Source organism: Cyprinus carpio, chromosome B23, assembly GCF_018340385.1.
Source record: "Cyprinus carpio isolate SPL01 chromosome B23, ASM1834038v1, whole genome shotgun sequence".
Taxonomy (NCBI): Eukaryota; Metazoa; Chordata; class Actinopteri; order Cypriniformes; family Cyprinidae; genus Cyprinus; species Cyprinus carpio.
The window spans coordinates 19,095,792-19,123,660 of record NC_056619.1 but is presented as its reverse complement, the minus strand read 5'-3'; the positions used below and the strand labels follow the sequence as shown (position 1 = coordinate 19,123,660).

Here is a 27,869-nt window from a genome sequence, read left to right as displayed (position 1 = left end):
TGTATTTCTCTGCTTTTATTACTCGTTAATAAAAAAAAAAAAAAATTATCCTTTGACCCTAAACAGACAGCTTCAGTCAATGGCCACAAAAAAAAAACCTAAAAAAAAAAAAACTGTATAATGTATGTGCCTCTTCTGATCCACTATTTAAGTATTCTAAACTTAAAAACAAAATGCATAAAATACAGTCCAGTTAACAGCACAGCGTTCACAGTTATCTCCTCACACAGGAAGTCTGCATAATTTCAAACTCAAAGATTTAACACAAATAAAAACCGATCGTAAGAAAAATAACTTTTGGCCTTTCTCATGAGCCATGAAAACATTTTTCACTGTTAATAGTCCATTATGAATGCATCAGAGACTGAAGTGATGAATAAAAATCTCCAAAAGATACATACAGTAGAACAGTGAATGCTACACCTGAACAGATCTCAGATCTGCTTAAATTAAATACTTCCATACGCTTCATCAGTCATTTCACCCGTGTGTTGTTGAGTCGTGGAGATGCCACAACTGGCTTCACATCATCATCCGTCTCCCAGCCCTCCTCCTTCTCCTCCTCCTCCTGACTTTCCTCATCAGTGGAGAACAGCTCATCCTCAAAGAACGATCCACCCAGCCCGTACTCCTGTGTATGAACCGACACCTCATTGGACAGCAGATGTGGAGAACCCTCAATGAAGTCTGCAAACCTGAGCACAAGACAGAGTACTGTTATTAATAGGGCTGTCAAATGATTAATCACGATTAATCACATCCAAAATAAAAGTTTTGTTTACATAATATATGTGTGTATACTGTGTATATTACTATGTATATATAAATACACACACATGCATGTATATATTTAAGAAGAATATGTTATGTTTATATATTAAATATATTTATATATAATATAAAATATAAGAATATAAATATATAAATGTATATACATGTAAATATTTTCTAAATATATAATTTATGTGTGTGTATTTATATATACATAATAAATATACCCTGTACACATACATATATTATGTAAACAAAACTTTTATTTTGGATGTGATTAATCGTGATTAATCATTTGACAGCCCTAGTTATTAAATAACAAAATCATTACATTCTTTCAATATATTCATTTTTGGTCTTCTTCAATATTCTGAAGTCAGAATTATACTAAAAGTTATTTTAATTGCTAAATTATGACAAAATGTTGAATATTTTTTACAAGAGAGTTTTCAGCAAAGTTTTGATCTTGTTGATAATTTTGCATATCAAATACAATACAGTAGGCTTTAAGCAAGCAACCTAAATTAGATAATTGGGCATTTTAGGTTTCTCTAAAGACATTCTCCATAAACGGCATTATTTTATTAACACTATTTGTTTCTCAAATGTCCTCTCATACCTCTGAGGAGACTGGAGCCTGGAGACAGTCTTCCAGGTGTTGAACTCAGGACTGCTGCAGTATTTCCTGAGCTCCTCCAGAGCTTTCTGAGTCTCCACCTCTGACTGTCTCTGATACTCCTCTTCTGTCAGCAGACGGCGGGGCTCGAGTTTCTTCGGCTTCAGCTTTTCAGAGCATTCATTCAGCAAGATGACTACGTTGTTTAACATACTTAAACAGCATTTATTAAGGTTGTATACTCACTGATAAAGCATGAAGACCTTGGTAAAAGGGTACTCCATGTTCTTGGAGCAGAATGCAGCTATCATGATGGCCAGAGCCACTTGCTGGACCTGAATTCCAGCGTACACCAGCAGAAGGCCGAAGATCTGCAGTGTCCAGGACAGGATGTTAATACTTCGCTTATCCACCAGGGGGCCATAGCGGTAACACACCGCAAAACTGATGAACCCAACCACGATGATATAACCTAAACGTTTACAAAATAAAGAACAATCAGTAACTGATATACTTTCAAGAACATGAAATCAAATCATATTGAGCAAAATAACTCAAATGTTAATATTCCAATAAAATAAAAATAATAGGTTGCTTGCACATGATGTTACAGAGTGGAGCGAAATGCAGATGGAGGGCAGGAAGTTATTTTCTACATAGTGTGCATTATCAAATCCCTGTGTTTTGCATCATTTTATGGTTGTTCAAATAGAGGAACCGCAAGTAGTTTTTTACCAAAAGTTGTTGTTCATCAGATGGGAAAATGAAAGAAATTGGCTTTATATGATAAACATTTTAATTTAGGCATTTATTCACATAAACACTGATCATATTACATATGTAGCACATATCTCATATGGTCAACAATAGCGCAAATGTGAGTGCACTGAACTCGTGCACATGTTTGAGCTTTCGAAAAAAACAAAAACATGAATATTAATCTCAATATGAATCGTGTAAATCATACGGATTAAATTTATGTCCTTCAATGAATGGACAGAATTATAAGAGCATATTAAAAATATATCATATATTTTCCCAAGATGAATGAAGGTCTTATTGTGTTTGAATTTGAAACAACATGAGGAAGAGTAAATTATGACAGAATTTTCATGTCAGGTTCTTTTCTTCCATATTTAGTTTCTTCTTTTTTTTTTCCTTATCTATGTTATGTTGTTTTTCTGTGAAAACTTACTGCTATCTGTATTAATGTGTCCATGGCAACAATAGAATTTTACAACAGTAAAACATGGGTTGCTGGTTTCCCTTCCCTAAGAGAAATGTTTAAGGGATTATATGCAACACCCTTAAGTCATTGCCATAGGTAAGGGAAAATCAAGCAACAAGTGCAATACTTAAGGGAAAACTTAAGGTGTTTAATGCAACCGGGCACTGGAGGACAACCTGCTTACCGCCAACAGTCTGTTACCGCCTCAACAGCAGGCAAATATTTCAATTCAATACAAAAATCGCTTCTCTTTATAACATAAGGATCACGTACAACACATGTTTTTAAAATATTTAACTTTTATTTGTATTTTAAAAGTGTAAATCAAAACTTCTTCATAAACCCTTACTAGCAGACCCAGGGTTGAATTACACCACAATGTTTTGATGGTTCTCTCACCGATAGCCAGATGCCAGTGATCTTTAAGAATGATTTGGAGATTCCTAAACACCAGCTGGATGACGTAAAGAGAAAAAGACCATCCGCCCATCAGCAGCACATAGAATGGGCTTTTCTACAGGCAAGGAAACAAACATGTTGAAAATAAGACCGTTTAATAAGATCTCATTATTAATTGCTAAAAAAAATGCAGAATAAAATCCTGAGATGCTCAATGGTAGAGACTAGAGAGAAAGATGTTTAAAACACATTAAAGAATGTCAGGAATCTACCTTGGGTAGAAAACGGCCAATGATGAAGATGAGGATGATGAGGGAGGCGATCATTCCAGTGCTCATGCCAGCAGAGTAGTAGAACACTTGACTTCTACAAGACAGATCAAGCACAGAGAGTTACAAACACTACATCAAACTAACAACCCAAACTGTGCCTCCTTCCAAGAAAAGGAAGAGCAGAGTTGGCTAAAATTCTTGATTAAGGGAATAGCTCACTCAAATAATCATTTGTAATCATTTTACTCACTAGGGTAAGTGAATCTTCAGCAAAGTTTCATTTTTGGGTTAACTATTCTGTATATAAACAGATGTAGTTACAATTACCTGCTCAGAGAATCTGCAAAAAAGAACAGCAACAGTCCAGCCAGAAAAAAAATAAATAAGTAGATGTCAAAATCTATAAGAGAAAAACCAATGTCAATCTCCAAATCAATATCACAGTCCCGATCATATCAGAGCATGAAGACTGGAATGGGTTTTCTGTTTTCTTTCTTTTAAATATGTTTTCAACTTACGTCGACTCGGTTGTACTGTATAGAGTGTACGGGAATCTGAAGGATCCACTCTAAAACAGGTCTTGTTGTTAAAGAGACCAATGCTCACGGTGGTCTCATTGGTCTGTTCACGTACAAAGTACTGCACAAGTTGCCAGATGCTGAAATGCTCAAGCTCCTGCAGGTCCTGCTCATCATTAACCACCGTCACCTTCAGCTGTGTGGTGCTCCACACTCTCACCTGTTGATCGTATAAGAGGAAGGCACTGTCAGTATTGATGCAAACATTACTGGCGACATAAACAAGAGTCATAGTTAAAAGTCCTCTACCTGTATTCTAGTCCATGTTTCCCTCCATCCAGGTACAATGGGGTTATTGTAGCAAAAATGTTGTGCGGCTTGTACTTTGATTTCTTGTCCATCTTTAACTTCTATAATGGGACGGGTGGCACCTGCATGAAGATAAAAATGACAGAGTCATACTTTGTGTGAATCTATCGATCTATCTCTCTATCTATCTATATATCTACTAGTCAACATTTGAAGCGGATCAAATCCTTACATCAAAGTTGTCCTAAAACCAAAATGCGTTCTTGTCTAAGGACAACTTTGATGAACTTTTTTGAACCACTTCAAATGTTGACTACTGTATACATATACTACACACACACACACACACACACACACACATACATACATACATATATATATATATATATATATATATATGAAAAATAAAATAAAAAAAACATTCTATTTATGAAGTATTACATATGTATATTTTCCAATAAACAATCTCCTGTGTCTCGGTTCTACTACAGAACAACTGACTAAGACATAAAATACCGATTTTATTACATATCGTTATTTTCAAAAGATCAGTTTTTACATCTTAACTAATCGTTTTTACACTTTTTACAGCTTTAACAACATCAACTACACACTTAGTACGCTAACAACACATAGCTTTCTTAACTGTCCTAAATCATTTAAAAGCAATATATAATAAAACATAACCATAACGATTGCTTACCTGACGTTTGAGACAAATGAAATAAAAACAACACAGCAGTCAAGATAACTTTTAATCTGACAGTTTCGATTCCAAAGCCACTTTTGGATTTCATTAATCCCGCCATGATGTCTTCTCGCGTTTCTTCGATGGTCGGAGTGACGTTACCGACGAGACTCGAGTGCTGAACAGCGTCACCTGCTGCACTGGAAGAAACAGCGCGTCTGTCTGCGGCAACATCACACCTCCGGATGTTTGTATCAACAGCAAAATCAAAACGGATCTTATAAAACACTGCATTTGTTCTCATTTGTTAAACCTCTTTATTGTTTCTATTCAAATTGGGATATATGTTAAAATGTTTTTAATGTGATATTTTACAGTTATAATCTATAAGGCAATCTAAAAAAAAAAAAAAAAACAGATATAGCCCATTAATCTATAGTTCTTAATAATTAAAAAAAATAGCACTTTGCAAATAAAATTTCTTGCTATAATATTAAAAATAGACAAAAACGAAAAAAAACCAGACCCATTCATATTTTTCATTTATTAAAGTTTTTCCATCACATTTCTTATGATTCATTTTAAACAGGTGTTACAGGTATGACAGATACTTCACTAACCCTATTGAACAAGTCACAGCACAGCCATTTCTCTGCCCTGTGCCAGACTGTCTTTTCCTGTTGTGGTTTTTCATAATCCCATCCCTTTGTCTTTAAGGCTCTTGACCCAGTTACCATTTGAAAACACTTACTTCCCTCTCTAAGAGCATTCAGCTTCCTTATGTCAAGCAAATCCTATCTTTTGTCCATGAAATGGACTAAATCAAATAAAACATTTCAGAGGGCATTTCATTCAGAGGATAAACACATCTCTTCCAGTTAAGAGTGTACATCACTTTCACCTTTGTCATCATTACATCTGTACAGCAAGAATTCAGGTGACTATCTCACTTGCAACTTGCTGAAGAGTGATAGAGAAAAATTGCATTTTATTACTTCAGTACAGAAATTCATATCCATTCTTTCAATCAAAGCAAAATATATACAGATAGATCTGAAAGTAAAAAGAGATCCATGTCTTTCTTATAGCTGTAAATCACTAATGCAAGATGAAAACTCCACTTTAACACAAATTCAAAGAGAAAATATTTACAACAATTGAACAATTTTACAGCATGACAGGTAGCTGCTCAGGGCAGATGTATTGTCCATTTTTAAATAAGCATCTGGACATGCAGCATTAAAGGGTCCATAAAGGTACAAATAAAGTACGAATGCTGGTCACAGATTGTCTCAACCCCAGGCTCCTCCCGGATGGAAATCTGGGACAACTGAAGCAGCAGCAGAAAGAGGGGTGGAATATCCCACAGTGAAGTTCTGCAGACCCAACATCAGGCATTTCCAACTGTAGCGAAGAGCCTTTCCTACGTTCTGTAAAACAAACAGAATGCTAAAAATTAAACACATACTGAATATATAACAAATGTATTGCCCTTAAGATTTGTTGAAATTTACTGAAAACCTTCAGGCCATCTAAGATGTAGCCTAGCTGATGATTGTTTCTTCATCGGAACAGATTAGGGGAAATTTAGCATTACATCACTTGCTCACCAGTGGATCCTCTGCAGTGAATGGGTGCCGTCAGAATGAGCGTTGTTAAGAAACAAACTGTCACTTCTGGCCAAAACGGTCACTTCATCCAGTGAAAAAGGCCATCCCCTGTTGTCCTCTCACATCAAAATCCACAGACATTTGTTTAGAGCTGTTTTGGACTGTTTTTGCCTGTAAGTGGTCCTTGATTTGTCCATAGTTCTCTCCTGATTCAGATAAGGTGATTTTTTTTTTCACTGGAGAAAGCAATATTTTGGATAGCGGACTGGAGTCATGTGGATTATTGTGATGTTTTTATCAGCTGTTTGGACTCTCATTCTGACGGCACCCATTCACTGCAGAGGATCCACTGATGAACAAATTTTGTAATGCTAAATTTGTCCAAATCTGTTCCAAAGAAGAAACAAACTCTTCTTAAGATTGCCTTAAGCTGAGTTAATTTTAGCAAATTTAAATTTTTGGTAGAACTATTAGGAACTACTATTAGTAGATTCTTGGTTTGTATTTCCCCTGTTCGTTTGGTGCTTTTTTAATTTCCAGTTTTTATTCAGGTTGGTTAATACTTTATTTCATTGTTTAATTCTTTATTATTTACAATTATGTATAGTTTTTAGATAAATAACTTAAAAAGTGTAATTATTAAAAAGAATAATAATTACACAAAATGATTTGGCTGTTAGGCAACATTTGCTTTACCACAGTGCTGAAGCATTTGGTAAATCTGAGCAGCAAATCAAAATCATTTAAACAGTTGGATTTAAACGCAATACAGCTCCTCTGAAAAAACAAACAAACAAACACTATTTTTGGACTGAGGAAACACAGCTTCATTCACAGATCCAGGAGGTTCAGCCTGTGCCAGCAGCAATACAGAATTAAGACTTTGAGTGGTTTAAATAGCTAAAGGATTTCCAAGTAGACAATTTAGCTGGATTAAACACTAGGCTTTATCATTTTAAACTGTAAATAGCATGTAGTTTAGTGGCTTTATGTTAGTGACTGTCTCTCTGTGTGACAACAGGTCAGAAACAGGATGCACTGCTTTATCCTGTGGTAGGAAGTTTCTGCTGCTTGACAATGGATTGCAAACATCAAAGGCTGGTTTTCTGTAATGGTTAAAAATGTTTTAAGTCTCAAACATAATTTTGCATTCTTTATTATTTATGGTTGTGGCCATTGAAATTCAAAGGACAAATTGGACCAGAAACATTCAATTCTTATAGTTGAGCCCTCTGTTTAACTTTGCATCATTGAAAAAGTTGGCCATTAGCACCAAACTTGATCAAGTTATTAAGTGGATTACAGTGAGATGTGTTTACTAAAGATACTCCATTTACTCACAGCCTCATCAGTTTTAATCGGCTAAGTCTGATAAGGAAACAGTCTGACGCCAGACAGGCTACCTGTTGATCTTTGACCCAGTCTAACACCAGGTCAGCAAATTCACAGAAACAGTCATGTGCTTGTTCAGAAGATAACAATTTATATGGTTAATATATTCAAAGCATCAACTGAAGTGGGAACTGTGTATGATTTCATAATCAAAATTGCACAATTTCATGGTTAATTAAGTCACCCTTTCACTCATAAACAGTATACTACTATTCTGATACTTAGTGGCAATCAAATCAAATCAAAGTTTATTTATAGAGCACCTTTTTAAAACAGTAGGTGTTCACCAAAGTGCTGTACATACAATATAAAATAAACAGTAGAACTAAAAACCATAAAAAGAATAAAATATGATAAATAAAAACACAATAAAATATGCAATAAATACAATAATGATTTATAACACACACTTAAAAGAACTCCTAACAGGTAACTCTCATACTGTGTTATATGCTGTACTATACAAATATGTTTTTAAATGTAATTTAAAAACAGCAAGTGAAGGTGCCTGCCTAATGTACAAAGGTAAATTATTCCAGAGTTTCGGGGCCGCTACTGCAAAGGCACGGTCACCTCTGCTCTTTAATCTTGCATTGGGGGAGACTAAAAGCAGTTGCCCAGCAGCCTAAGTGCTCTGGATGGAGCATATGGCTGTAATAGATCTGAGAGGTATTTAGGAGCAGTGTTATTTAATGATTTAAAAACTAAAAGTAAAATCTTGAAATCAATTCTAAAACGAACTGGCAACCAGTGAAGGGAAACTAATATAGGTGTAATGTGGTCTCGTTTGCGTGTCCCTGTTAATAAACGTGCAGCCGCGTTTTGTACCCTCTGCAAACGTGTTAGAGATGCCTCACCAATGCCTACATAGAGACTATTACAATAGTCCAGGCGGGATGATATAAAAGCATGGATGACCCTCTCAAAATCAGTAAAATATGTCACCCTTTCACTCATAAACAGACATGACAGTTTTGTGTTGTATTATGTCACCCTTTCACTCATAAACAGTATACTACTATTCTGATACTTAGTGGTAAGGTTTGTAAGACTTTAAATCAGGAAAACACTATTTTGACAAATCTAAAGAATTATTCTATATGCTCAAATTTGTGCAACAGAAAATCACATCAACACCTGCAAATAAAATGAATCAGAAGTGAATAGTTGATATCAGAGCCACAAGAATTACAAACCATAATCAATTTACAAATACCACTGGAACAGTTACTTGTCACTGTTGGAATGTAAACTATACTAGCCAATAGGCCTACTAGTAATGAACTAGTAAACCTGCTCGGGATTATCTCTATCCCAATAGTAAAACAGTGAATAAATACTAATGAAAAGTTACCAGTGAAAACGGAAAAAATCACTGCTACATAACATATAACATTAAAATACATAGTCTAAATGAATAAAAGTTAGTTAAACAAAGGCCTGTAGGCTATTTATTATTTTGGAGCAGGAAAAAAAAGAAAAAAAAAGGCTACATTAGTGTTTAGAATTTACGGTCAGTAAGATATTTATTTTAAAGAAATTAATACTTTTATTCATCAAGCACTCATTAAACTTATCAAAATAAGTGTAGTTGTTAGAAACTGGAAGTTTTTTAGAAAGACAACTATTTTTAACATTGATAATAAGAAGAAATTTTGAGCACAAAATCAGCATATTGGAATGCTTTCTGAAAATTCAGTTTTGCTATCACAGGAAGAAAACAGCCATTTTAAATTATAATTATAATAATACTTCAAAATATTATTGGTTTCACTGTGTTTTTATCAAATAAATGTGAAAGTGACGTGACATACAGTCAAGTATGGTGACACATACTCAGAATTTGTGCTTTGCATTTAACCCATCCAAAGTGCACACACACAGTAGTCAACACACACACACACCATGAACACACACCCGGAGCAGTGGGCAGCCATTTATATGCTGCAGCACCTGGGGAGCAGTTGGGGGCTCGGTGCCTTGCTCAAAGGCGGCTTAGTCGTGGTATTGTCGGCCCGAGACTCGAACCCACAACCTTAGGGTTAGGAGTCAAACTCTTTAACCACTAGGCCACGACTTCCCGGCTAAATGCAGCCTTGGTGAGCATAAGAGACTTGTTTTAAAAACATTTTCAAAATCTTTCCGAGCCTTTTGAAAGCTTAGTGGTCATAAAAAGCAGTTACATAAATAATTTGTGAAATATTTACTCCACAAGGCATTATATTCACCTTACCTTTCTGTATTTTTTATACTTTTCTTTCTTTTTTGCTTTCTTTTCCTCCTTTAGATTGTGTTGACTGTCATCTTCCACTAAAGGCTCATATGGAGTTCTCTCTGGCAGTAAAGTAAAGCGCAGATCTCTGGGTTTCTCTCTCTGGTTCTGCTCCGGTGCGCCGGTATCGACCTGCCGCCTGTATCTGCCATCCTCAAAGAGGCCAAGCCGCGGGACACAGAGAGACTTGGGCTTCATGGTCTTCAGCAGGAGCGTGTTGTTCGTGAGCTCTGATCAAGCTCTCAGGACTGCATACGCACATCCTCTTGGAGCAGCTCCGCAGTGTTTGGGTTTGGCTGGACTCCAGCTGTGACTGGACTGCTTACATCATCAGGTTCACAGCAGGGGGTTGTCTGAGACTGGAGTGCAAACTCTTGTTGACAGTCCAGGGTCAGTGAAGTATATTCAAATCTAATTTAATTTCCATTCTATTGAATTCACTATTGAATTAATTCATGGGCCAGCTACATATAGGGGACTGTTAAATCAATCAAATGATTTAGATTAATAGAGCATGCTGCATTTTCTACAAAATAGACACTGGGATTTTTAAATAATAAAAAAAGTGGTCAGTCGAGGAAATTATTTAGAAATTATAGACCATTAGAAGGTAACACAAAATGTTATATGAGCTATTTTATTATTTAGGTCTAAAAACCATTTAAAACCCTGATTTGTGTGACTTTGCAATTTGCAACTAAATTAAACTGTTAAAGAAAATATTAAAACAAACAAACAAAAAATAGGCTAAATAAATAAATGATTGTAAATATAGCACATGGACTGCAAAATTAGTTTGGTGAGCTCATAGCTCATTTCCCTTCCTTAAAAAAACAAATGCTATTGATTTTTATTAAATTATATTAGTTATTAGTAGAAACAGTATTTTTAAAGGTCAGGGGACACTAAAGTTTTGTAAAGGTTTTGAAAACAGTTTGAAAGAACAGATCAACGTGCAAAAACCTGAACCATGATATACAGTAAGCTAAGCGCAGACCCGCCCCTTTGTGACCACGTGATCATTGACTGACAGGCGCGAAATCGCTGAAGCGAAAGTAGAATGAGCGAGACGTTTGGAAATATACTCGGCTTGTTCGTAAGTACACAATTAGCTTCTTAAACAAATGGGATAAAAGATTATGGGCTTGACATAAATCATTATACGAATAGGTGAATTTAACTTTAACGTTTAAAAGGTATATTTAAATTTTACAGACGATGATGGTTGGGAGTTACAGCATAAACTAAACAGTCATTACATTGACTGTTAACTAAATGCTTTTTAATTACTAATACTTTATTATTTTCGATTGTTAGTAGTGTTTCTAGTCTACTGGATGTTCCGTTTTAAACGTTGTCACAGTCTGCGGTAGCATATAATTATCCGTATTTTACTGAGTCAGATACCGTTTCATCAGCATCACTGCGGTAACGTTACAAAACTGAATGAAATAATAGATTACATTAAATACTTGCTTAGAATGCTTGATATTAGAAGGGACGCGTTCTTTAATTAGATTACATCCACTTTAGACTGACAATGACAACAAGGGTGGCAATAAAAATGTCAAATTCTTTAACTGGGTGTGTTAGTATTGTCGTGATTCTTAGCTTAATTACACAATGGCGTATTTCAAAGCAAATGTCACCTACATAACACATCAATCCAAAGTGTAGTTACTGATTAGGCAACCAGTTTTGTTACTGTTATTCTATAAGCAATCCAAGATACAGAGGTATGATGCAACTACCGGTGGTGATTTTTTGGCATGTGATATTCTCAAAATCACATGGCATTAAGTGTACATGGATATACAGTCATGCTTCTCTGCTTATATATATATATATATATAATTAATTTTTTTAAATATGCTGAAGAGCTAACAATCACAGCAGTTATCACAGCCTCACCAGCGTGTGGTCACTCATAAAATGCCGTACACAATTAAACCACAGAAAAATTGTTTCAAACAAAAACCCACATGAATGTACGAAACTGGTTAACTTCTCCAACTTAACTTAGTGGTTCCTCATTTCTTTGCTGTGTTTTGTAAATTGCAACATTGATGTTGAAATGACACACCATTTATAGATTAAGAGAAAGTCCTCCACACGCCAGTATACTTAGGTCATACATTATTTTGAACACACTTGGATACATAGTTAGATTTGATAAGAATCTCTTACTGAAAGTTCATGTGGATTATTAATTAGTATTACATATTATACCTGTAACATTCTGTGTTTGTCTTATCTTTTTCCTGTCTATTTTGTTCACGTTTCTAATCCATGTCATGTGTTTGTTCAGTAATCACTCCTTCACTGTGTCCAGACATGTCTTGTTTAATCATCGGTTCTTGTGTATTTGTTTCCTAGGTTTTCCTGTCCTTTATCAATTATTTTATAACACTCTCTGAATCATCTTGTTTTCATTTTTGGTCCGTTTTCCTAGAGGAAAAATAAAAAAGCTTTGTCATTAAGTTTAACTAAAGAAAAACTTTGGATTGGTCAACTGCATTTTAATGAATCTGCCAGATTTAAGCACTCCACGGTGAGAAAAGTGTGGTTATATGTCTTTTCCATTATTTATGAGATAAATGAGTTAGCAAATGTATTTTCTAAACATTTTTTGTCTCTCATTCAAGGACAGCATCAGAAAATCAGCACAGCCATGCTTCTTTAAAAAGTGCTAATTCTATGCTGGATCCAATTGATTTGAAAAGAGTACCTCTTTTTTCAGTACAAAGGTATGTAACATCTGCTTAGACATACTGAACATTTGAACGTTAAACATAATTTAAAAGGACTTTTCATGTTCACATGCCGCATGCAATGCATAAATACAGCTTACCTATATTTTTTTCTGAGTTTGGTAAGCAGAGAAAGCTGAATGATGTGTCAAACAAAAGCCAGGCATCAATGACTGAACCAATTTTTTTTAATTTTGAAGACTTTGCCACTGAGCAACAGTAAGATATTTATACAAACTGTGTCCATTATGTCTCATAATTTACACTTCCTATTCCTGTGATGGCGAAGCTGAATTGCTCCAGTCTTCAGTGTCAGTTTTTACTGCCTTTACTGATCAATTTAAAGCATCCTTTCAGAATAAAGTTATTAATTTATCTGACCACAAATTTTAGGACAGCAGTATATTCTGCATCAGGGTCCAGTCATACACTTTGATTGTCAATGTATCTTCACAGGTCTCACAAGAACAATATTCCTGAATTAACCGTCCATTCTAATTCAGCCATGAAGTGCCAGCAAGAATATAAATCAAGACTAAAAGCCAAATTTCAGTGCATTCACAATGACATGTCCAAACAATCACATCCCACGTTCCTGAACGACATCTTCACAGAGCTTTACATCACTGAAGGGGAAAGTGAGAATGTCAACAAAGAACACGAGGTGAGACAGATTGAGACAGCGTTGAGGAGAAAAACCACAGTGGACATTCCAGTCAAATGCAATGACATTTTTAAACAATCGTCTGAAGAAAACAGACCCATCAAATGTGTGCTTACTAAGGGTGTTGCAGGCATTGGGAAAACAGTTTCAGTGCAGAAATTCATACTGGATTGGGTTGAGGGCAGCGCTAATCAGGATATCAAGTTTGTGTATCCACTTCCATTCCGAGAGCTGAACCTGATGAAAGGGAAACATTTCAGCTTGATTGAGCTTCTCCAACACTTCAAAATGGAAACAGGCTCTGCAGATAATCACGAAAACCAAAAAGTTCTCTTTATCTTTGACGGTCTGGATGAATGCCGCTTTCCTTTGGATTTCCAGAATAACGGAAAGTTGAGTAACCCAACTCTGCCAGCTTCTATTGACGTTTTGCTAACCAATCTCATCAGTAACCATCTGCTTCCTGATGCCCTCATTTGGATAACATCTCGACCAGCAGCAGCCAGTCAGATCCCTCTTGAGTATATCGACCTGGTGACTGAAGTTCGAGGGTTTAATGACCCACAAAAGGAGGAATACCTCAACAAGAGAATCAGTGATAAACACCTCTCTGGTCGTATCATCACACACTTAAAGTCATCAAGAAGTCTGTACATCATGTGTCATATACCAGTCTTCTGTTGGCTCTCCGTTACGGTACTAGAGAGAATGTTCAACACAGCAGAAGATGAAGAAATCCCCAAAACTCTTACTCAAATGTACACACACTTCCTTCTCATCCAAACCCATGCGAAAAACATGAGATACACCAAAGAGCACAACCCAGGCATGGAGGATGAAGAAAGGATTTTAAAGCTAGGTAAGCTAGCCTTCCAACAACTGAAAAATGGCAATCTGATATTCTATGAGGAAGACCTGATGGCCTGTGGGATTGATGTGAAGGAGGCAGTGGTGTACTCAGGAGTTTGCTCACAGATCTTCAGAGAGGAGTCTGCATTAACTGAGAACAAAGTCTACTGCTTCATCCACCTGAGCATTCAGGAGTTTTTGGCAGCCCTGTATGTGTATTACATGTTTAAGGTCCACCACAGCAACGTCATTGATCATGAAGAACATCAAGAGCTTACCGAGACCACCTTGTTTGAATTGCATAAGAGTGCCATTGACGAGGCTCTAAAGAGTGAGAATGGACATCTGGATCTTTTTCTCCGCTTCCTTCTGGGACTTTCCTTGGAGTCCAATCAGAGCCTTTTACAAGGCTTGCTTTCTCAGTCTGGTAGCAGAGACTGTCAGAGCATTGTGGAAACCGTTGACTATATCAAGAAAATGATAGAGGAGATGTCCGTGCCAGAAAAGTCCATAAATCTCTTCTACTGTCTCAATGAACTCAATGATCTCTCTTTGGTCAAGGAGGTCCAGCGGTTCCTGAACTCAGGGCATTTTTCTAAACTGTCCCCTGCACAGTGGTCTGCTTTGGTTTTTGTGTTACTGACATCAGAAGAGAAGCTGGATGTGTTTGACCTGAAGAAGTATATCAGATCGGATGAAGGCCTCACCAGATTGTTGCCAGTGGTCAAAGCTTCAGAAACTGCGCTGTGAGTTTTTGTTTTGGTGTTTTTTATGTTGATTGAAGTCACATGTGTGTGTTTGTGTGTCTTATTTATTACGTTCACATTATATTCCAGACTGGATAATTGTGGACTTACTTTGAGATGCTGTAGAACTCTTGCCTCCACTGTTGGCTCTAGCTCTTCTAATGTACGAGTGCTAGATCTGTGCAATAACTCCATTGGAGACAAAGGCCTGGAGCTTCTGACAGCCGGACTGGAAAACACACAGTGTAATTTAGAGGAACTGAGGTAAAGTTCTTAATCACTGAAATAGAAATCTTATTAAAAAAATATAAATGTCACTTTTGATCATTTTAATGCTTTTATTACATATTTGGAGGGAAACAAGATGCTAAACTAACCCTAACCAGAGTACTAAAATTAAGACATTTCTCTAAAATGTTTTTGCCTATTGATTTTTTTGAAAATACTAAATATAAAAAACCCAATAAAGCATACGTCATGAAAATGTTTAAGCATATTTAAATTATTTTTAATTTCCTCAACAAAATGATTTCATATTGTAGTTGTAAATTAATATTTAGTACTATAACACATCACGTGACGTGTTACTCTTTCCTCAGGCTCTCATACTGCAGAATCACCACACGTGGCTGCTCTATTCTTAAAACAGGACTGCTTCCAAACCTTCCAAACCTTAGGGTGCTGGACCTGAGTGAAAACAGTCTGAGAGAAGCAGGAATTAAGATCTTAGCCAATTACGTGAAGCATCAGCACTGTAAACTTGAGATACTGAGGTCAGTCGCAATAGAATTAAACCTCTTCAAACCACTTTAGTTCATCAGAAGATATCAATTTGTTTGGTCCTCATGAGCGCTTGTCATTGCATTATTCATAGACTTAAGGACTGCAGAGTTACAACTCAGGGCAGCATTGCAATAGCCTCAGCTCTGCTGTCCAACCCGTCACACTTAAGAGAGCTCGATCTGCACTGGAATAACCCAGGAGATGATGGAGTGGAGAAGCTTTCAGCTGTTAAAAAGCATACACTATAAAAAAAAGAAAAACTACGCAAAGACATTTACATTGTTACAAGAATCATGTAGCACTGACATCTGAAGTAATTGCTGCTGAAAATTTGCCGTTAACTGACATCTGAAGTAATTGCTGCTGAAAATTTGCCGTTAGAAAAATTGTAATAAGGTTTCGAAATATTACTGTTTTTCCTGTATTTTAGATCAAATGAATCTTTCTGAGCATAAGAGACTTCATTCAAAGACATAGCTACTATTTTTTATCATATGTCCTAAATGTTAATTTTTCAACCGGTAGGCTAAGTTACGGTTTGCTCACTGAGAAATCCTGTCAGTCTTTGGCTTCGGCTCTGAGGTCCAGCTTCTCTACTCTGAAAGCTTTAGATCTGAGTGGCAATGCAATCTATGATGAAGCAGTGAAAATGCTCTCGAATGGACTTGGAAGCCCTCACTGTAAAATAGAGATTTTGAGGTAAGGGTTTTAAATCTGCAGTATATTTATATCCTACCCTCAGCAAACTCTTGATGCATATCCTGTCTTTTCAGGTTGGCATTGTGTGAGATCACAGGGGTGGGTGTTGATGATTTGGCCTCAGCTCTTGTTTCTAACCCAACTCATCTGAGAGAGCTGGACCTGAGACAGAACCACATAAAAGATTTCGGTGTATCAAGACTTGCTGAAGTGGTGAAGATTTCCAACTGTAGGCTGGAGATGTTATGGTGAGCAGTAGACTCTTATCATAGTGCTATGCAGGTAATTTCAATCTTAGGTGTACTAACTATTGTTGATTTTTGTAAATCTCATACTTTGTATTCAATTTAAGATTAAGGTTCTAATTACAATCAACAGTGACAATGTGATATTGATGTCAGTTGGTTTTTCTTTTATTTGGATGCTGAATGATGACATATTCTATTAAGCAAATTATGAATCTAGTTTTAAATATTTTAACAACAAGAGCATTTTATGAACACACGTCTTTCATAACAGTTTAGGAGACAGTGGGGTCACAAAGGACGGTTGTGCTGTCCTCGCTGCCGCTCTAAACTCAAACCTGTCGTATCTGAGAGAGCTGGACCTGAGCAGTAATGAGCTCACAGACGCAGGGATGAGGCTCCTTTCTCCTGTCCTGAGGAATCACAGCAACATTATGAAATTAGAGTAGGTTCTGTACATATATTTTAATTAACATTCTAATGTATCAGATACACTATGTTAAGTATAAATAATTGTTAAAGAATTTTTTTTTTTTTTTTTTACAAATTAGGATGCATTAAATTGATCAAAAGTGGAAGTACAGATGTTTATTTAATTATTTGTATTTTTTATTTAGTTTATTTCAAATAATTTGAACTTTCTATCTAGCAAATAATCCTGGGAAGAAAAGATTTTCAGAAAAAAAAAAAAAAAGCAGCAAAGTCTTTCCAGCACTGATTAGAAGAAATGTCTCTTGAGCAGCAAATATTAGCATATTATTATGATTTTTAAAGGATCATGCGACACTGAAGACTGGAGCAATGGCTGGTGAAAATTCAGCTTTGACATCACAGGAATAAATTAAATTTTAAAATTTATTAAAATAGAAAACTGTAACTTCAAACTGTTATAATAATTTGCAATATTATGGTCTTTACTGTATTAATGATTATACCATACTTTTGATCAAATAAGTACAGCCAGCAAAAGATACTTCTTATAAACGTATACAATTGTATAGTAGTAAAATGCTACTATATCATTGTTTTCCCTAGTTTGAGTCAATGTGGTTTAACCATGGCCTGCTGTGATTCACTGGCTGCAGCTCTTGAAGAAAAATCCTCAAGTCTTAGAGAGCTGAATTTAGGAGTAAATAATCTTCAAGATCTGGGAATTGAAATCCTCTGTGCTGGACTGGAAAATCCACATTGTCAGCTGGACACTTTAGGGTAATGCTATATCTACAACCTTTCAAAGATGCTTTCAGAGAAGTTTTGTTTATATGTCACTAATGTTTTTCTGTATAGGCTGTCTAACTGTGGGGTCACAGGGGAAGGTTGCACAATTTTAGCCTCTGCACTGAGATCTAAGCACTCACTTTTAAGAGAGCTGGACCTGAGTGAAAACAATCTTACAGATTCAGCCGTGAGGCCACTATCAGTCTTGCTAGATGATCCAGACTGTAAACTAGAGAAACTTATGTAAGTAGTTCCTGTTATAAACTCCTGACAGCATAACAGCAACAGTGTGTCTTACAAAACACTCAAATTGTATATTTGCATGTGTTGAGCTTTATGTAATAATGTATTTGATAAACCTTTTCTTTTGTCTTTCCAGCTTGTATTAAAATCAGGCCTGTTTGTACCACAACACACATCAACATTTGATGAAAGTGTAGCAGAATGCTGCCATACCTCACCACTGATGAAGGCACTTCTTGTTGGTAATTTATATGATGCTTTCAGATGTTTTATTTTTAAATCCTTTATTTATATTCTTCTTATATTGCACTATTATATTCTAGTATGAATTACTGAGCAGAGAAGTCAATTGCACTGCATTAGTGTTGGTTATACAAAGCTATGCTTTCCATTTGATACTAATATGTACTATGTACAGTTACAAGTGTTTCATGTTGACTGATGAACTGCTGTTGTTTTTAAAAGATGGGCCAAGGTGTGCAATGCATATTTTTTTATAACTCATAAGAAAAGGCTCAGAACCTCTTAACTGTAAAGGTCATTGACACTTTTTCCACTGAACTATGCAAACCCTGTGTCATTACAAGATGTAGGTCTAAAGCAATCAGGAAGGTTGTTTGCATAAATTTAATTGGTTATGTTTTTGTTTATGTAGTTTAAATTAATGCTATCTTTATTTTTTAATGTGTGTGTGGTCAGACATTTATAATGTAAAACCTTAAGTTACATTTTTATATATGTCATTCATTTACAAAATGTGTTTAAAGTCATGTAAAACTTTTTTGTTTGTATCAATAAACCATAATACAACTGAATTAAAAGAGAAAGTTATTTGGTGTGGGCATCTGTATTCACTCACCTTTTTCAACATGAAAGCATATTTTGAACACTTACATAATCAGTACAAAAACATGTACTGACTTCTTCCTTCCAAACCTTTATTTTACACAAAACAGCAATAAACATTTAACCTATCTTTCAGTTGTTTCCATTGATAGATAAGACACCAAAATGGAAATATTTACAAGAAATCAGGAAGATGATACAACAGACAAACTTGACAGCAGAAACAGGACATTTTGGATCCTGAGAGGGAGGAAAGACATGTTTTCATAAACACATATAAATTTACAACATGAATTCAACATCTATCTATATATATCAATACAGAGTTGTGACAAGGCGGACATCTCAGATATTTGCTTATAAATTGAACACCTTTAGAAGATAAAGCACATTTGTCAGTTCCCGACCTTCCATTAATGCTTAATGCTCCAATAGTGGTGCAACTTGCTCTTCTAGGCTGATGTCTTAAAAATGTTGAGGTCCAAACTCAGCCAGAGAGGTCTGTGAAACTCAGGCTTTACCAGTAGAAGGTTTTAGTGAGGAAACTGGCTGCTGTGTTCAGCCAGCTGCCACCGGTGTCTTGTTTGGCACCAGTACGGGACACAGCGCGGTCCAGCTCTCTCTCCGGACTCTCATCCTCTGGCAGGTAATCAGGCAGGTGGGAATTCTCTTCTACCTTTGAGCAAGAGGTGCTGAGTGGAATGAGAACCTGTAACCATAGCACAGCCATGAAAATAAATAACAGAAGGTTATGGGTCACTTTAAAACATATTTAAATACATACTTAAAAGCAACAGAAACACCCACCTCTTCTCCATTTTCATTTTTCAAGACCTGCTTAGCTGAAAGCACTTTTGTGGCAGCAATAGCAGAGGCCAGACTCTAAACAAAAGATATTTGCTTTTAGTATTTCTTGAAAACAAATCTGCTTTTATTAGTTGCCTCTCCCCTTACAGAAAGAGGAATATTGTGTACCTCAGTGGACAGGTCGGCACGGATGCGTACCGTGCATCTCTTCAGAGCCATCTGGAAGGTGAAGCTGATTACTCCTTTGACTCTCAAAAGGGCCTCCTCACACACACCTCTCTGATCCTGTCAACACAAGGCAACATCTGATTTTACTCTGTAATCTGCATAAATATGAGAAAACTCCAGTTAAGGTCAACAAAGTGCATGTGTGAAAGCTTTGTTATGGTACATACTGCCCCATCTAAGCCTTGTATATGGAGGGTAACTGATTTTGCTTTCTTGTTGGAGCTGTTGATGAAGAACTGGGGTTTGTTCCTCCTCTTCTGTTGCTCTGGAGTCTGACAAGCCGGTCTCTGTGTTTGAGAACTCAACACACCATACACCTCTTTTGCAAGGTCTGTAATATCAGTCGTCATACCAGTCCTTCAAACAGTAGAAAAGGGACATAAATAAATCATAAAAAAAAACCTACGATTTTTTTTTTAGTTAACCATAATAACCCTGCTTTAAAATAAAAAAAAAAAATAATAAAAAATTATATATATATATAATTTGTTACTTGAAATAAACATTAATATGAAATAAAATATTAAAAACCTTAAATGTGTTTGCTGCAACATTTCTCATTTAGTTTAACTTGTTCTAAAATAAATAAATCTGATATAAAATTAATTAAAAATGTATATAGACAAAAATATAAATATAAAAATATAAAAAAACAGATCAAAATATTAATAAAAGCTATAATAGTATATCAAAGACACTAACTGGCATAAAGAACATAGATATAGACAATTTTGACTATAGACATTAAAAAAAAAAAAAAGTAAAAAATAAATAAATACTAAAACCAACTAATTAAAATGAAAACCGAAAAAAAAAAAAAAAAAGAAAAATATTAATATCTTAAAATAAATAATTTTATCCTCCAATAAATAAAATCACCTCTCTATCAGTCTCTCCAGGCTCACCATCATGCCGAGCTCATTTTTCATGGTGTTGAAGTTGCGGGGTGATTCAGCCAGGTACCGCAATGTCTGAGGACACACAAGCCTTAAGAGCTCAGTACAAGAAACATACAAAGCATTAAACAATTTATTATCACAACTGGCTCTTTATCAGTTTAACAAGATTTTTTGCACTGACAAATCAGTTCTGGGTGTACCTGGAGGGTGGCAAAGAGCACTTTAGGGTCTTTGTGGTCGAGAAACAGCACTAGTCCTGGAAGGCAACCCCGGTCCTGAACAATCGCCTCCCGATTCTGTGGTTCTGATGCCAGGTCCCGCAGCTGTGTGACTACTGATAACGTGTCCATCATTTTTGTGGACATCTGAAACAAAAAAAGATATGAAAACTAATTACTTGAATCATATATGATTGCACAGATTCACTTTAAAAAATAAACACGATCCAATACTTTAATTTATTCAAAACTATATCTCTTGGTTTTCCTACTGGACACTTTTATGATCATTATGTATATGAGACTAATTTTTAATGGTACATTAATAATAGGTCCTTTAAATAGTATATGTCCTAAATAATGTAGTACTTGTAGGAGTATTATGATATGTTTTACGTGCTTCGTTTTATGAAACTTTAACACACACACACACACACGCAACATCTTTCAAAGATAGCAACATCTCCTGTCACGTGACCATTTACATCAGTTGCGTAAATGTCCACCGAAAACCAAGGCGCATACATTTTCAATTATATTAAAAATATATATACACTTTTCAAAAGTACATTTTGGCCACTAATATTACCGGATGAAACTAAATGAGTTGACATAAAAACAATTACAGCACAAAAACTGAAGACACTAACAGTAGTAACGTTAGTCTGTTAGTATGAAAGCTACATCGCTGGAATTTAGATTTGAGTTTAATGTAAATGTGCATTCCTGTAATTGAGCGAATCCATTTTTATTCATTTTCACCTTCTTATACATCATTCATAAAAACCGACTTCGTGTAATATGTTAATTAAATTATAAAATTACAATGTACTACTCACCACCACCGTTTATTTTGTAACAGCGCACAGCACACTCAAAATACAAAACTTTCCACTGCTTCTGTTTAAACAAAATGATTGGTTGAAGGCCCCTGATGACGTTCCTAAACCTTCAAGCCGATTGGCTACAGGCGCCAGCCCTTCTCTCCGGACCAATCACAAACGCTCTCAGGCAACGAGCGTTATTTGAGTTTACCTGCACGGGAAGGATACGAGGAAGAGGTAAGGTGACAAATACGCATGAAATAAATCGGCATTGTATGTAAAAGCTAAATTTTGTAATAATACAATGCATATGTGTTTAAATTAAGAGCAGATGAACATGCATAGATTTGAAATACGTGCGTGTTCTCACGAACCCGGCGATAAGAGATTAACGTTACTGGCTGATGCCGGACATAGTCTTTGTTGATGCTGACAGTTAATTATTGCTGTGGTTAATTACGCCTCCATCTCTCGCATTGATTCTGATAGTTTTTCCTCAGTGTTTAAAATTTAACGTTGCACATTTAAAGCTGCAGTCGGTAACTTTTGGGGCTCGCGTCTGGCGGAAGAACATTGTAGCCGGAGCTACTTCTCTCCAATATAAACAAAATCCACCGCTCCCGGTTCTTCTGGTCCAATCAGCGCAGGGCTGTGCCACAGTGTTGTTTTGTGTTGAAAATGTAAAAAATATATATAATGAGCGAGTACATCATGAATCACCACGGTACACCTATAATAAGTATTTATATTCGGACTATTTTAGTCTGGTTGGGGTCGGCCACGCTGCGTGACTCGCCATAGATTTAAACAGAGAGAAGTAGCTCCGGCTACAATTTTCTTCCGCCAGACGCGAGCCCCAAAAGTTACCGACTGCAGCTTTAAACGGCGTTTTCGCTACAGAATTGAATGGACTGCAGCTGATTTGATCCCTCAGGTCACGTGGAGGAGTTTGGTGCAGTGGATTGTTGTCGGCTCATTTGTCAGCAGAAATCCAGAGTGGAAGCACACAGGAATACAGTCAATGTCTTTGCTGGAGGACATCGCTGACCTGCTGAGATGCGTCCTGGAATTCTTTGGAGTGCCACCTGACATGGTAAAGCGAAAACTAATTTAGTATGCAAATATGTTTGCATATATTATTAAAACAAATAACATAATTTTACAGGCTGGTTTACAGTATGGTTGTAAGTGCAGCTTTTTAACTGTACATCTTTGTGAACTCTGTGTTGTTGCAGTTGGTTCCAGTATGGGACAGTACATATTGTGGACAATACCGAAGCATAGTCCGTATGATTGGGACAAACCTTCCCCTCTCTCCTCAGCCTCGGCAGCGGTTTCAGGTAAACACGTGTTCTGTTGTGTGTTATTTGTACTCAGTATTTTTTTCTTTTAATTCTGAGTACTTTTGAGAAATATTACTAAAATGATACACCCAACAGTTTTTAGTTTTATTTTATTTTTATTGTCATCTTGATATAGGTTGTAGTAATTTTGTTCTTTTTCTTCCTTTTTTTAGTTTAGTAATTTTTCTAAAAAAAAAATTAAAAAAAATAAACAGTTGTAAAAAATGAAAACTTAAGCTTATTTATTTATAATTTCAATTACTAAAAACAATTACAACAGCCAATGTAAACAATAACAATGAGATAAAGACAGACACTATGTGCATGGATATGTTGACATCAAAAAAATAATAAAAATCTGTCCATATAGCAAGTACACTTTTAACTTAACCTTTAACAAGCAGTTTCCTATTTTTCTTAAATCTCAAAGCTGCTGTTTAGCTGTTGATCAAATCAAATTTTGCACATCAGAGGAAAATATTTCAGATTGAAGTATAACTCTTTTATGGTTGGTTCATTAGTGACACAAGAGCAATGGATGCTTGTATACAGGACATGCATGTCTTCACTTGATATGAATTGTTAATAAGAATTTAAGAAAGCACTTTAAAGTCTCTTCACATGTAAAAGGCTTTGAAGGACTTAAGAGCACCATTACTAATGAGTTCTTACTCTTCGTTTCAAATTCCTCTGCAGACATTCAATAGACACAGCCATACTGATGTGACGGTGGACAAGCCAGCCATTCCTACTTTAGAGGATGTGCTTTGGCTGGTGGAGGAGGAAGGGGACAGCCACACTAAATTCAGGTAGTCACACATCAGAAGCCATATAAACACAACTGTCTGGTGTTTATTAATAGCTCACTGACAGCATCTGTATGAGATTGCTTTATATTCTTCTGAACAGAAGTTACACCTGTTATGAGATTTCTGTATGAGGTATTTTCGTATAAGTTTTGGTTTATGGAGAAAGTTCAGTGTCATCACATCTTACCATGTTTAAAACAGGAATGTCGTCCCGTTGAGGGAAGCTTTTGAGATTCCCTCACTGGGGTCTGAACGTCGATTGTCCGTGTCTGTCCCGGCTCAGAGGGGATGTAGGGTGCTGGGACAGGGCACCCAGCCAGAGGCCCTGCAGAAGATCTCAGCTCTGGAAGAGGAACTGCAGAGACTGCGAGCACAGATTGCTATGATAGTCACTGCTCCTGCAGGTAACATATACTATGAATTTCTATACAGTGGGGAAAATATTTATTTGATCCCCTGCTGATTTTGTAAGTTTGCCCACTTACAGAGAATGAAGGGTCTGTCATTTTTATGGTAGGTTTAATTATTTTAATGGATAGAGACAGAATATCAACCAAAAAAATCAAGAAAAAACACATTATATAAAGGTTAGAAATTGATTTGTATTTGATCCCCAAGCAAAACATGACTTAGTACTTGGTTCAGAAACCCTTGTTGGCAAGCACAGAGGTAAGACGGTTTTTGTAGTTGGTCACCAGGTTTGCACCTTCCGTTTTTCCAGCTACTACCGGCTCTACTCCTCTTCCAGTTCCTGTCCTCACCTCCACTCCTGTCTGTCGTCCTCCACCTCCACCACCACTTCCTTCTCCAGCTATGGGCAGCTGCGTGGAGGTGTCCGTGTCAGATGTGGTTCGACAAAGAAAGGCAGCAAAAAGAGAAAAACTAGCACAGTGTGATCCACCTGCTGCCCTGCCCTCAATGTTAGAGGTGCTGAAAGACCTGAATCAAGTCAAACTACGCTTTGTGGAGAGGTATGGATTTAACATGCTCAAACTTTAAGCACAGCTGCGTTTTAAGTTCAGTACTGAGTATGCATTTGTATTTGTAGATCTCCAGGTGGAACGCCAGTGAGGAGACGGAGAAGTAAAGGTGTAGCATTTTCATCTGATCCGGCAGCTCTTATAGCCGAAGCACTGAAAAGGAAGTTTGCACACAAACAGAGGGACGATTCGTTTGGTAAAGAGAACTGCTCAGCTGAACCCTCACCTTTCAGCAGCCCAGATACTCCCAGGGTAGGTTAACTCTATTTTTTTTTTTTTTTTTTCCTGTATAATTATTATTTTTTTTAAATCCAATCATACTGCAAAGTACTCAATGCTTAATAATAAAACAAAAAACAATCACCACAGCGAACTTTTTTCCTGTTAGTAGAGCTGCACGATGAATAGAAACAAAACCAAAATCACAGTATGACTTGGTGCAATTATTACCTTGCAAAGGCTGTGAATTAATGAAATAAATATATGTGCTGCATGTTTCAGAGTGAAGCATGGCACTGTGCTCTTTTTTACACGTGATTGCTTATTACATGCATTTGCGAATGCAACATGCAAATCATATTCCCAAGTTTGTAATGAGAAGTGATTATAAACTGTTAGTTGTCAACAAAAGAGAAGCTTTAAAGGCTTCCTGCATTTTTTTGCCAAAATCTTTCACCAAAAGCTTGATGGTTTAACTTAAAAAATGAAGACATTAAGACAACCGTTAATATTAGTATTGCAATTTTACAGTTAACAACAAAATTATTGTTTTTTTTTTTTTTAATAGTAAAATAATAGAAAATTATCTGATTTTGTTTAATATTTTTTTTGTAATAATAATTACATAAAAACTAGTGAAAATCTGGTCAAAACACAATTTTCTCATATTTTCTTTTTTTTTGTTTTTGAAAAAGCAGATGTTTGATCTTTATCTTTGTGTTGTTGTGCATGTACACACAGTTACTGTTGCTTCCGAGTAGTGACTTCCTTAGATTATAGATAAGTAAATGAATTGCAGATTTTAGAGGTAGGATTGGGGTTTCTGAGTGCCTTTAAAAAAAAAAAAAAAAAACTGATAACCCAACCTGGGAAATAGAAGTTAAACTAGCTGGTAGCAGGATTCAGGTAGGATTTTCGAACCCTGTTTCAGGGTGCAATAATAGCAGAGGAAATCTCATTTGAACCACTAAGGGAATATATCTGTATAAAAACTTCATAGTTTTAAATTTTGACCAGCAGAGGGCGACTTTTCATTACTGTGTCCATTAAAGCTGTGCAAACTAGCCACCTCAGCATTGACTGAACACATTTCCTAGCACTAAGCAGTTTATGAACATTAAATCAGGTTTTTAAAAAATCCTATTAAAAGCATTTATGGCCATTAATGATTCTTTTTTTTTTTTTTCTCTGATCACAGTATGCGTTTTTGAAATACTTGTGGTCTTCATCTTCTAATGAGATTTTCCTCCCCACTTTCCAAATCTTTGCCACACCAGTGTTTGGTTTCTAGTACTATTACACAATACTTGGACAGAACCTTTGACGTTTTGCTATAAAGTTTAGCTGCAAATGCAGTTTAATGAGAATGCATTGTGTGCTTTTGCATTGAATGCATTGTGACTTTAGTGTTGTATTGGTTTACAGATTCTCCCTCACACCAGACGCAGCCAAGGACGCATTCACCTTTGACCCTCAACCTTAAAGTCTTTCAGGAACAAAGTTGTGTCATGGACTGACGTGACGGACATGTTTCTTTTTAATGTTGGTTGCACTTTCTCGCTTTCTCTTTCCCCTTTCTGAATTAATCACATGGGCCTCCATCTGAGTACATTATGCATATTTTTGAGATTTTAATTATCTCATAGGATGCTACAGTTTAATTTTTTTTTCAGCTACCAATGTAGCATATAAATAAGGTCTACTCTGATCTATGCAATGCTTCTTTTTTATACAGATTTTTTTTAAGCCTAGTTGGGGTAACAAAATATCAGTCATGGTACTTGGTTTGCTAATAATGTGTTCATCCATGTTTCTCATGTGTTATCATCCTCTTCTACAAAGTGCTAATGCATTATCACACTCAAAAGCATTAAACAAGTTATATGCCTTTTAAATGTGTCCAAAGTGTGCACTATTACATAATCCAGTTTATTATACAACTCTCTGGAATACTTGATTCTGACTATTTAGTCGCACCATAAAGCAGTCTGATATCCCGATAATCGCCGTCTGCCATGACAGTGTTACAAACCGATTCCAAAAAAGTTGGGACACTGTACAAATTGTGAATAAAAACAGAATTAATGATGTGGAAGTTTCAAATTTCAATATTTTATTCAGAATACAACATAGATGACACATCAAATGTTTAAACTGAGGAAATGTATAATTTTAAGGGAAAAATAAGTTGATTTTAAATTTCATGGCATCAACACATCTCCAAAAAGTTGGGACAAGGCCATGCTTACCACTGTGTGGCATCCCCTCTTCTTTTTATAACAGTCTGCAAACATCTGGGGACTGAGGAGACAAGTTGCTCAAGTTAAGGAAAAGGAATGTGGTCCCATTCTTGTCTAATACAGGCTTCTAGTTGCTCAACTGTCTTAGGTCTTCTTTGTCGCATCTTCCTCTTTATGATGCACC

General features: G+C 36.1%; 5 protein-coding genes across 7 annotated transcripts; 2 read left to right on the top strand and 3 right to left on the bottom strand.

The window, feature by feature from the left end:
• LOC109073501 (nuclear envelope integral membrane protein 1-like) lies at positions 1–5,047 on the bottom strand. Its single transcript, XM_042750321.1, has 9 exons — positions 4,817–5,047; positions 4,114–4,235; positions 3,805–4,024; positions 3,614–3,686; positions 3,287–3,380; positions 3,015–3,129; positions 1,633–1,859; positions 1,391–1,557; positions 1–695 (listed from the first exon to the last, which is right to left on the bottom strand). Exons 1-9 carry the CDS (start codon positions 4,920–4,922, stop codon positions 476–478), a joined length of 1,344 nt encoding a protein of 447 aa, XP_042606255.1. The 5' UTR covers positions 4,923–5,047; the 3' UTR covers positions 1–475.
• A 283-nt stretch (positions 5,048–5,330) lies between these two features.
• On the bottom strand, positions 5,331–10,586 carry LOC109073502 (uncharacterized protein C1orf115-like). The gene is made up of 2 exons (XM_019089610.2): positions 10,037–10,586; positions 5,331–6,231 (listed from the first exon to the last, which is right to left on the bottom strand). Exons 1-2 carry the CDS (start codon positions 10,271–10,273, stop codon positions 6,094–6,096), a joined length of 375 nt encoding a protein of 124 aa, XP_018945155.1. The 5' UTR covers positions 10,274–10,586; the 3' UTR covers positions 5,331–6,093.
• A 540-nt stretch (positions 10,587–11,126) lies between these two features.
• On the top strand, positions 11,127–19,109 carry nlrp12l (NLR family pyrin domain containing 12-like). The gene is given in 14 exon segments (XM_042750340.1): positions 11,127–11,171; positions 12,452–12,626; positions 12,721–12,822; positions 12,943–13,044; positions 13,282–15,084; positions 15,175–15,348; positions 15,684–15,857; positions 15,959–16,162; positions 16,393–16,566; positions 16,641–16,814; positions 17,086–17,256; positions 17,847–18,020; positions 18,099–18,272; positions 18,409–19,109. Coding segments are annotated over 13 exon segments (3,465 nt in total). The 5' UTR covers positions 11,127–11,171; positions 12,452–12,597; the 3' UTR covers positions 18,419–19,109.
• Positions 19,110–19,188: 79 nt separating this feature from the next.
• Positions 19,189–22,264, bottom strand: LOC109056331 (armadillo repeat-containing protein 1-like). Its single transcript, XM_019073544.2, has 7 exons — positions 22,110–22,264; positions 21,253–21,417; positions 21,033–21,124; positions 20,321–20,510; positions 20,094–20,210; positions 19,926–20,000; positions 19,189–19,827 (listed from the first exon to the last, which is right to left on the bottom strand). The coding sequence occupies exons 2-7, from the start codon at positions 21,415–21,417 to the stop codon at positions 19,636–19,638; spliced, it is 831 nt and encodes a 276-aa protein (XP_018929089.2). The 5' UTR covers positions 22,110–22,264; the 3' UTR covers positions 19,189–19,635.
• LOC109056317 (mitochondrial fission regulator 2-like) lies at positions 22,201–27,340 on the top strand. 3 transcript variants are annotated; one of them, XM_042750327.1, is made up of 8 exons: positions 22,201–22,331; positions 23,029–23,187; positions 23,330–23,434; positions 24,122–24,246; positions 24,448–24,650; positions 24,995–25,217; positions 25,295–25,478; positions 26,871–27,340. In XM_042750327.1, the coding sequence occupies exons 2-8, from the start codon at positions 23,116–23,118 to the stop codon at positions 26,913–26,915; spliced, it is 957 nt and encodes a 318-aa protein (XP_042606261.1). In that variant the 5' UTR covers positions 22,201–22,331; positions 23,029–23,115; the 3' UTR covers positions 26,916–27,340. The 3 variants fall into 3 exon arrangements, with proteins under 3 accessions (XP_042606261.1, XP_042606259.1, XP_042606260.1); XM_042750325.1 differs by having other exon boundaries at positions 24,968–25,217; XM_042750326.1 differs by having other exon boundaries at positions 22,329–22,367; positions 24,968–25,217.
• The last annotated feature ends 529 nt before the right edge of the window (positions 27,341–27,869 follow it).

Bases quoted from the DNA above. Each gene is read 5' to 3' on its own strand.
- LOC109073501 (XM_042750321.1), bottom strand. From the start codon at position 4,922: ATGGCGGGATTAATGAAATCCAAAAGTGGCTTTGGAATCGAAACTGTC. The intron at 3,130-3,286 runs GTAGATTCCTGA...CCTTGCCTGTAG, and splicing joins TTGGCCGTTTTCTACCCAAG to AAAAGCCCATTCTATGTGCT. The intron at 696-1,390 runs GTATGAGAGGAC...TCTTGTGCTCAG, and splicing joins AGGCTCCAGTCTCCTCAGAG to GTTTGCAGACTTCATTGAGG.
- LOC109073502 (XM_019089610.2), bottom strand. From the start codon at position 10,273: ATGAAGCCCAAGTCTCTCTGTGTCCCGCGGCTTGGCCTCTTTGAGGAT. The intron at 6,232-10,036 runs GTAAGGTGAATA...TTTGTTTTACAG, and splicing joins AGTATAAAAAATACAGAAAG to AACGTAGGAAAGGCTCTTCG.
- LOC109056331 (XM_019073544.2), bottom strand. From the start codon at position 21,417: ATGTCCACAAAAATGATGGACACGTTATCAGTAGTCACACAGCTGCGG. The intron at 21,125-21,252 runs GTACACCCAGAA...GTGTGTCCTCAG, and splicing joins TGCTCTTTGCCACCCTCCAG to ACATTGCGGTACCTGGCTGA. The intron at 20,001-20,093 runs GTACACAATATT...TCTTTTGTTTAG, and splicing joins GTGCCGACCTGTCCACTGAG to AGTCTGGCCTCTGCTATTGC.
- LOC109056317 (XM_042750325.1), top strand. From the start codon at position 23,116: ATGTCTTTGCTGGAGGACATCGCTGACCTGCTGAGATGCGTCCTGGAA. The intron at 23,435-24,121 runs GTAAACACGTGT...TCTTCGTTTCAA, and splicing joins AGCCTCGGCAGCGGTTTCAG to ATTCCTCTGCAGACATTCAA. The intron at 25,479-26,870 runs GTAGGTTAACTC...ATTGGTTTACAG, and splicing joins GCAGCCCAGATACTCCCAGG to ATTCTCCCTCACACCAGACG.